The sequence below is a fragment of the Lactuca sativa genome, chromosome 9 (assembly GCF_002870075.4).
Source record: "Lactuca sativa cultivar Salinas chromosome 9, Lsat_Salinas_v11, whole genome shotgun sequence".
Lineage (NCBI taxonomy): Eukaryota > Viridiplantae > Streptophyta > Magnoliopsida > Asterales > Asteraceae > Lactuca > Lactuca sativa.
Window position 1 is genome coordinate 77,842,409 of NC_056631.2, and position 8,094 is coordinate 77,850,502.

Here is an 8,094-nt window from a genome sequence, read left to right on the forward strand (position 1 = left end):
TATAAGATAAAAATATACAACCAGAAATATCAATAACATTATTTTAATTTATTAGAAAAAAAATACAAAGTCATCCGATTATGAACCTAAACTATCCATTTATGAAGCTAAATCTTCATACGTAAAAGATAGCATATAATAAATAAAAAATTTATTAATTACATCTTTTAACGATTATTTTGATTCTTGATGTTTAGATTTATATAAACCTTTTAGTCTGATGTGGTCAACATTGCTTTTCCATTTGATTGACACTAAGGTCGTCCGGTATACGGACCACGAACCCAGTCATAGTCTACGTGGCCACGGACAACGGCAGCACACACCACCCCGAGCGGTCGTAGTTCGTCGTTTTCGTGATGGATTGTGGGGCCTACGACGAGACGCAACGCCCAATCAGGGCTTCTTGACCGATTTCTTCTCTCTCAGCCTTCTTCTGTCCCTCTCTTCTTTCTCTCTCTTCGTTCTCACCGGAGAGTACTCCGGTTGTGGTGGGTGGTTTGTGGTTGCTCTGGTGGCTAATCTGGAAGCTCTCCACGACCGTTGTCGTTGAGAGTATAACGGATGGTCTAAGTGGGGATGTATTAGAATAGATCTTAGGAGGCAATGTATCTAATAACCTATATAGAGTTGTGAGAATAAAAAAAATTAGGAACTTTTAGATCATTGGAAAAGTCGAAGGAGAGAGAAGATAAAGATAAGTGGTGATACAATTGCATAGTATTTAAAAAATAGATAAAATGGATGTATACACTAAGATTTGAAAAGAAAGTTTTAATTTTTTTTTACAGTCCTAACCATCGGCAGTTTTTGACACGTTTATCTTTTTCATCGGTTAGCCGGTAATTATGACTTTATTGTTAAAAAAAATAAAGTTTAGGACTTTCTTGTTAAATAGTTGAAAATATTGAGACTTTAGTGTATAGTCTTGGTTTCCCTAGAAACAAATAATTTTACTAGCCTTGTGAGACCTAATTCATAGCCCAATAACTTTTAATTGTGATTTCCGTCGCATGACACTTTTTTTCTTACCATCATCATCTTTACTCTGCTACAATCACGATCAATTGAAACAGATGCAAAAAAGAGAGAGCGAAAGAGGGTGAGAAAACTTGTAAAACTTTCTTCTTGGTTCGTCACCAAATCTTGAACTAAAAGAGGGGACAGATTGTACAAACACAAACAACACACGCCTAGTCAAAAGGGTGTGAATGTGGAGAAGGGGTAAGAATGACAGTTTCGTCCTTTTCGGTTTCTTAGTTCTCCATTTTTAGGATTGCAAAAAACCAACACAACCCTGATTCTTTTTTTTTATTTCTTGATTATCTCCATTTTTTCTCAATTCCGGTTTGTTAAGATTTATAAAAAAAAAAAAAAAAAAAAAAAAACTATTTAACAAGAAGCAATCGTTAAGGATTTTAATAAAATCTAGCTGACCAGAGCAAATTCCAATAAAATTTATGCTTAAAGACTATCATAACATTAGATTTCTAACAAAAAAAGGATATATACACTAAATTCCCAATATTTTCAACGATTTGACAAGAAAGTTCTAAAATTTATTTTTTAACAGTAAAATCCTAATTCATGATTAGACAAAAATATCATAAACTTTATTTTTTTGATAGTAAAATTCTAATTACCTTCTAACCGGCAAAAAAGGATAAGTGTGTCAAAAACTATGGTAGTTAGGACTTTACTATAAAATAAATAAAGTTTAACATTTTCTTGTCAAATTGTTGAAAATATTGAAACTTTAGTGTATATATCCCTAGATAAAAATAGGAAATCACAAGGTAATGATTAAGTTGCAGGAGATGGACGAGGAGAGTTCAAAGATTAACGTTGGAGCCTTTGAGTCGTGAAGAAAAAAATGGTGAATAAAAAATAGCAAAGACGTCTATATATAATGATATATAAGAAGTATTAAGGTTAAGACAGAGGTAAAAAAAAAAAAAACAAATTACAAAAATGGTCCTTAAGGTTTTATTTTTTTTCCTTAAAATAGTCCCTACAAAACTTTTTTCCCTTAGATGGTACTACGGAACAAACCTTGCACACAAATGTCCTTATAACTAACTTTATTAACAGATTTTGTTAAGTGTGTGTGAAAAGATGAAAATGTCATTTACTTACTTATTTATTTATTTTTAATATTTTGTTAATTTGAAATTAAAAAAAAAAAAAGTTGGCCCCACTCTTTTTTTCTCTCTCTCTCTCTCTCACACACACACACATACGACATCCTCCTAACACCACAACCAGAGTACCCTTTCCTGATGGAGCACCACCGCGAGAACCTTAACTTCAGTTGTGTCCGCCTCCACTCCAGCACATGCACAACCTTACTCCATCAAAGGTTCAAACCTGCATGGGAAAGATCTCTATCGCCACCTCCTGTTCTAGATGGAAATTTGACTCTCATGTGACAGATCAGATCTTTGGACATCACTATGACCATTCTCACCGGACACGTTACTATTCTCACCGGTGCTTTTGAAGATCTCTAGATCTCGTTTGCATATATAACCTCCATCACCGCCTTCTAAAGAACCCTACCATAACACTGTCTGAAAGCCTTTCCCCATAACAAATCTGAAAAATGCTCCGATCTAAAACCCTCGAACCAGAAGACATTTTCCGGTAAAGGCAACAAAGGAGGAAGGGGTAGTACTCTAGAGAAAGTGAAGGCAAGGAGTTCGTCTGGAGGTTTCTATTGGAGTTAAGTTTAGATGGGTCGGTTTTCCGGTTAATCTTGGTGATGATGGTGGTTTTCCGGACCCTAGCTGGATCTGCCCACCTGTCCAAATCTAACATTCATCTTCTCCGACGATCATACCAGCAGAAGATGGAGACAAATAGATAGAAAAATTTTGGCGTCGCCTTCATCGGAGTTCGACGAACTCCAACTATATGGTGTAGACTTATCGGTCCAGATAGGAACTGAGATTCATCAGGTTAACGAAATGAAAGATGTGGAGTGAGGTTGGGGGAGATGGAGGTGGTTGGCGACAAATGATGGTGGTGGCGGATGGTGATTGCAGGCGGAGATGGAGTTGTTCTTCATATTTTAATCATTTTATGTATGTGTTCTTTGATAGTATTGTGTATGTATATGTGTTTTGGAAAAGAGATAGAAAGAAAAGGTAGTAGGCACCGGGAGAGAGAGAGAGAGAGAGAGAGAGAGAGAGAGAGAGAGAGAGAGAGAGAGAGAGAGAGAGAGAGAGAGAGAGAGAGAGAGAGAGGCCCTTTTTAATTTCAAATTAACAAAATATTATAAATAAATAAATAAATAAAAACAAATGGCATTTTCATCTTTTCACACACACTTAACAAAATTTGTTAACAAAGTTTGTTATAAGGACCATTTGTGTGCAATGTTTGCTCCATAGATACCATTTGAGAGAAAAAAAAAAGTTTCGTAACGATTATTTTAAGAAAAAAAACAAAACCTTGAGGACCAATCGTGTAATTTGTTCAAAAAAATAATTAGGTTTCCTACTCTAATAAAGAAGTAAGAAAAAGTAAGAATAAACCAACTTATTAAGAATTTTTTGTATTTAAATATGAAAATTTTTATAATCTTTACGTATCCAAACACTAAAATGTGCTTATTATCAATGTCAAACCATTATAAACTCATAGTTTAAACAAGCAATCACAAACACCCGCTAGATAGGTACGTGGTAGAGTATCGGGTGCATGTATTGGTATTAACAATCATGATATGAAAAGATGTACCAAAACATCCCCCATAGACTTGAATAATCCATTAACCAAATAATGGCTATTGATCCACTTATATTCTAATTAACATGTACAAAATTATGCGTTAAATTATTTAGATATAAGCTTTTTTTGGACTGCTATATTTGGACGTCTCACATTTAGTTTATAAGTTGTCTATTTTACCGATCTCATTTCTACGTGATACGGTTAACTTGGCTGCGCATTTTGTCGAACAGTTTATGGGCAGTATCAGGTTGGCCGTCTTCTCTGACCATTTTCGCCAAGATTATGCCCGTTTTCCTGCCATAAATTCTTACCAAGTTGTCGAACAAGACTTTCGAGTCCCATTTCCACCGGTGACGTCTCCATGGGTAGGTGGGGTCAAACCCAAATAGTTCAGGGATCAATTCTGAAAATTGAGTCCACTACGTGTCAGATACTGTCACTTGATTAAAAAACTCCAAACCTCCATGCAGGCCGCCACGTACCCCTACTCATAACTCACCAGTCGCCACCTCCCTCTCTACGTGATACAAGTCTACAGCTGCAACCAATCGCTCTGGTAGCAGAACTCGATTCAGTTTCTCTCTTTCAATTCAGTCGAAAAATGGTGAAGCTGGCGACGGCGCGTGAGTGCAGAATGTACGGGCCGCGGTTGAGCCGGAACAGAGCGGAGTATATGAACGCCGGAGTTTACGTGTTCTCAGCGATTGTATTGATATGTGGATTCGCTGGGCTGCTTTTGAGGCAACCAATATTAGGGTCAGTTTTACTGATGATAGGATTAACATGTATAATAGTGGTGAACGTACACGATCTAATCGCACATCTCGCCGGAATCGATTACAGAATCGGACTAATGGAACTCGATATTCAACTTCCGTTGGTGGAGATCGCCGTACCGGTGGTTCAGACCTTGGGAGCGATTCTCTTCTTTTTAGCCCTTCTTTTTCTCCTCATCCAAGTAAGATAAATCATAAATAATATCAACTTACACAATAATCACAAAGTAATTACACTTTTTAATTGTTAGGAGGATAAAGGAGAGGATCACGCGATGAACATGATTATCGCCGGAGCTGTGTTATGGGTGATTGGTTCGATCCTAAATTCATGCCAGATCTACGAGAGAGCCGACGGACATGTCCAAATCCTGCAACAAAGTGTCCAGATCCCGTTTTTAACCGGAAGCTTCTTGTTCATGGTGGCCGCCATTCTTAACAGCCGTGAGCATGAGCAAGCCGGAATGTTACGTCATGGTCTGGTTCTACTGGTACGTGTTGCAGAACTTCGCCGGAAATGATGGCTGGTGGCTGACTTTTTTTTTTTTTTTTGCAGACAAGGACGTGGATATGGATGGGTACGTTCGCAAGTTTTTTGTTGTTGATTGGTGGATTAGCGAATGTGGTTAAAGTGTTCAAGATGCTTCAGATGGATAGATTAAGGTTGGAGAAATTAAGAGGTGGAGCACAAGAACGACTTATGAGAATACGTGAAGGGCAAACGCCGTTTCTTACAGAAGAACGGAGAAAGTGGCCAAGGGCGATGGAAGCCACCACAGAACCACCGGAAGCGCCTCCAGTTCCTACAACTCCGTACAAGGACGTTCTTGTCGGTAACTCCTGAGCATTAATTCTTCCCTTTCTGTCTTTAGCTTCGTTTAGCTTCGTTTTAATTATGCATTTTTTTTTGTACGTCTTTCACATATAAACAGAGTATTAAGTACCTAAAAACGACTGTTATAATAATGTCTCAAAATTTGCTCAAGTTTACAGTGTGTTGTTTATTGTCAAAAGTCAAAACTGAAAATTTTCTATTATAAAAAAATAGAATCATAGCTAGGCAAATGACTTGTAGTAACCTCTAGGTGAAAAAAACCAACACAAACAAAACAATAAACAGAATGATCAAGAACAAGATCATCATCATCTGTCCCTTCGCACTAGCCTTCTTCATCACTACCGCCACTTTTTTCTGCAAAGAATAGAAGAATGTAAACCAAAATAGAATGACAAGGACAGTTACGTCTTTTTCATTTTACATAAACCAATACAAGCTGTTATGTCATGTCATGCATACTGTCTGTATAATTCTTGTATACAGACACAGTACAGCCTGTTATGTCATGTCTTGTGGATACTGGAGTCTGGATAGGACATGAGATGAGACTAACCTGGACAAAATCAAGACGATTGGATGTACTATCCATCTCGGAACCCAATTCTTCTAGAAGTTTCTCCTGTGCATGGAGTTCATCGTGTATGGTAAGCCCAACAGATCCAATTCTTTGGACGCTTTCACTTAACTCATCCAGCTCTTCATCTTGTTGCCTAAACTCACCAATTAATAACATACAATAGAAATCGTTCATATATAAATAATAATAATAATAAATACACATTATCCACCTGACTAAAAGCATTTGTCTATCGGATTCTGAAGAAATGAAATCATCATGATCTTTAGCAATATAATGGCTAGCTCTGTCTTGCTGACGTGGACTTGGCAGGCTCATTAGTTCTTGACGCATCCCACTGAATGTGGAAGAGCTACTGCCATTCAAGTCTGTTCCCATCACTGATTTCTTAACACTCACCACCTGAATCAAATCAATTGTGTGAATTTTAATATTTATATAAAAAAATTAAAGAAAAAAAAAGAATTTACTTGAGTCCTAGCAGTTCTTGTCCATTTAAATCTTCTTTCAAGTTCGGGTTGATCGATTCCATATTTAGCAGGGTCTCTAGCTGCTACAGAAATAGCTTTCTCCAATTCATCCACCTTCCTATCAGCAAAATAGATTTTCAGCCTACATTCTTAAATCTTTAATGGAATGACAAATTCTATGTTCAGATGCATACCTGCCATTCAATACTCTCACAATTGGAAAGGAGTTCTTTTATTAGTCGGGTTTGGGCCCCACTGGCTACAGGGGTGTGTTCCCATTGATGAAAAGTAGCTTGTAAGGTATCAATCTGTGAAATATTTCATCAAGGTTTCTATATAAATCAATATAACTTTGCAACAAAGAGCATAACTTGATTCATCATAAATTGCAGCAAAATGAAAGCTTGAAAAACTGACTTACAGACTCCTGGATTTCTTCCTTCACAATGTAAAATGGATCTTGAGCAGAAGACATATTGATGATATAATGAGATAGGAAATTTTATTTTTGAACTGAGGATATAATCATCTCCAAGATCTGAAAAAAGTAATGAGAGGTTTCAGAAATTAAATGTGTATTCAAGTATAATGCCAAGCATCTGCAGCTGTTCAAACTCTTGTTTGGAATTTAAGATGTCGTATTCATGATTTCTTACAGCATCAGGTAAATACGACTATGATCAAATTGTCATTTCGTGGTGCATTTTCATATGAATTGCATAATGATGATGTTAAATGGCCAGGCTTTCTTATTGGAAGTCATATTTTACATCATTTTTCTACATTTTTTGTCATCCACTTTGGGGGTTTCATATATATCTATCGAAGATCAAGCTAATGAACACGACATCACGTTGTTGAATGTTGAAGGACCTAATCGAATAAGACCAACTATCGTCTTTCTAGTGTTAATCTAACTCCATTGATGGTCAAATGCTAACAATAAGCATGATTTCTCCTCTATATCCGTCGATGTCGTTACCAAATTTAGTTGTGAAACCCAATCAAGCAGGGGATGAACGTAAACGCGACAATAGGAACAGAGAATTCCACTGAGATCTAATGTTAATTATGAAATATTGGTTGTCTATAATACAATCGAGTACACGAACAGATTAGATCAGAAATCCAAATTGAATTGTAAATGCAAGCCAATCACACATGCAATCATCAAAATCAACGAAGACAATGGATGAAAGGACGGATATGTAAGAGATTTTGCGAATGTTATGGAAAACTCACCAGATTTATAACGATGGCGTATCTCCTCTTTACGAACCCTAGATCGGCCCTTGGATATGCCTCTGATCCTTCGGAATCACGTAACTGTTGTTAATCACCGTCGAAGCACCGAGTGCGTGTTCGCCGTGATGTAAATGGAATGAAAAGTTATATTGCAAATACATCCTTCAACTATGAAACAAGTTCCAATTGTACCCAAAAAAAATTGTTGAACGGCAAAGATGTATGCCATATTTTCATTTTTTTAGAATTTAAAATGAAAAAACATCATATCGTCCCTGTGGATTTTCAAAATCTGAAGTTTAGTCCCCGTGGTTTAAAAACGTCATAGATGGTCCATATGCTTTCAAAACTTTTGACGATTGGTCTTTATTGCTAACTCCATTAAGTTTTATCTGTTAACTAAATGACATTTTCGTCATTTCACTATCATAATGACCATTTATGATGTTTTTC

At 36.6% G+C, this 8,094-nt stretch overlaps 2 protein-coding genes across 3 annotated transcripts; one reads left to right on the plus strand and one right to left on the minus strand.

The window, feature by feature from the left end:
* The first annotated feature begins 4,224 nt into the window (after nt 1-4,224).
* On the plus strand, nt 4,225-6,782 carry LOC111918011 (uncharacterized). The gene is made up of 4 exons (XM_023913660.3): nt 4,225-4,693; nt 4,763-5,002; nt 5,068-5,344; nt 6,583-6,782. The coding sequence occupies exons 1-4, from the start codon at nt 4,337-4,339 to the stop codon at nt 6,633-6,635; spliced, it is 927 nt and encodes a 308-aa protein (XP_023769428.3). The 5' UTR covers nt 4,225-4,336; the 3' UTR covers nt 6,636-6,782.
* On the minus strand, nt 5,448-7,795 carry LOC111918012 (syntaxin-61). Of its 2 annotated transcripts, XM_023913661.3 has the most exons (7): nt 7,639-7,795; nt 6,818-6,934; nt 6,591-6,704; nt 6,397-6,510; nt 6,138-6,328; nt 5,903-6,059; nt 5,448-5,703 (listed from the first exon to the last, which is right to left on the minus strand). In XM_023913661.3, the coding sequence occupies exons 2-7, from the start codon at nt 6,869-6,871 to the stop codon at nt 5,593-5,595; spliced, it is 741 nt and encodes a 246-aa protein (XP_023769429.1). In that variant the 5' UTR covers nt 6,872-6,934; nt 7,639-7,795; the 3' UTR covers nt 5,448-5,592. The 2 variants fall into 2 exon arrangements, with proteins under 2 accessions (XP_023769429.1, XP_042754247.1); XM_042898313.2 differs by having other exon boundaries at nt 5,903-6,328.
* Nucleotides 7,796-8,094: the final 299 nt, after the last annotated feature.

What these genes read in the sequence shown, in the direction of transcription:
- LOC111918011 (XM_023913660.3), top strand. Translation starts at nt 4,337, where the DNA reads ATGGTGAAGCTGGCGACGGCGCGTGAGTGCAGAATGTACGGGCCGCGG. An exon ending in TTCTTTTTCTCCTCATCCAA is followed by an intron (nt 4,694 to 4,762) that starts GTAAGATAAATC and finishes TTTAATTGTTAG; the next exon opens with GAGGATAAAGGAGAGGATCA. An exon ending in GTACAAGGACGTTCTTGTCG is followed by an intron (nt 5,345 to 6,582) that starts GTAACTCCTGAG and finishes TTCTATGTTCAG; the next exon opens with ATGCATACCTGCCATTCAAT.
- LOC111918012 (XM_042898313.2), bottom strand. Translation starts at nt 6,871, where the DNA reads ATGTCTTCTGCTCAAGATCCATTTTACATTGTGAAGGAAGAAATCCAG. An exon ending in CAAGAACTGCTAGGACTCAA is followed by an intron (nt 6,329 to 6,396) that starts GTAAATTCTTTT and finishes GATTTGATTCAG; the next exon opens with GTGGTGAGTGTTAAGAAATC. An exon ending in ATCGTCTTGATTTTGTCCAG is followed by an intron (nt 5,704 to 5,902) that starts GTTAGTCTCATC and finishes TATTCTTTGCAG; the next exon opens with AAAAAAGTGGCGGTAGTGAT.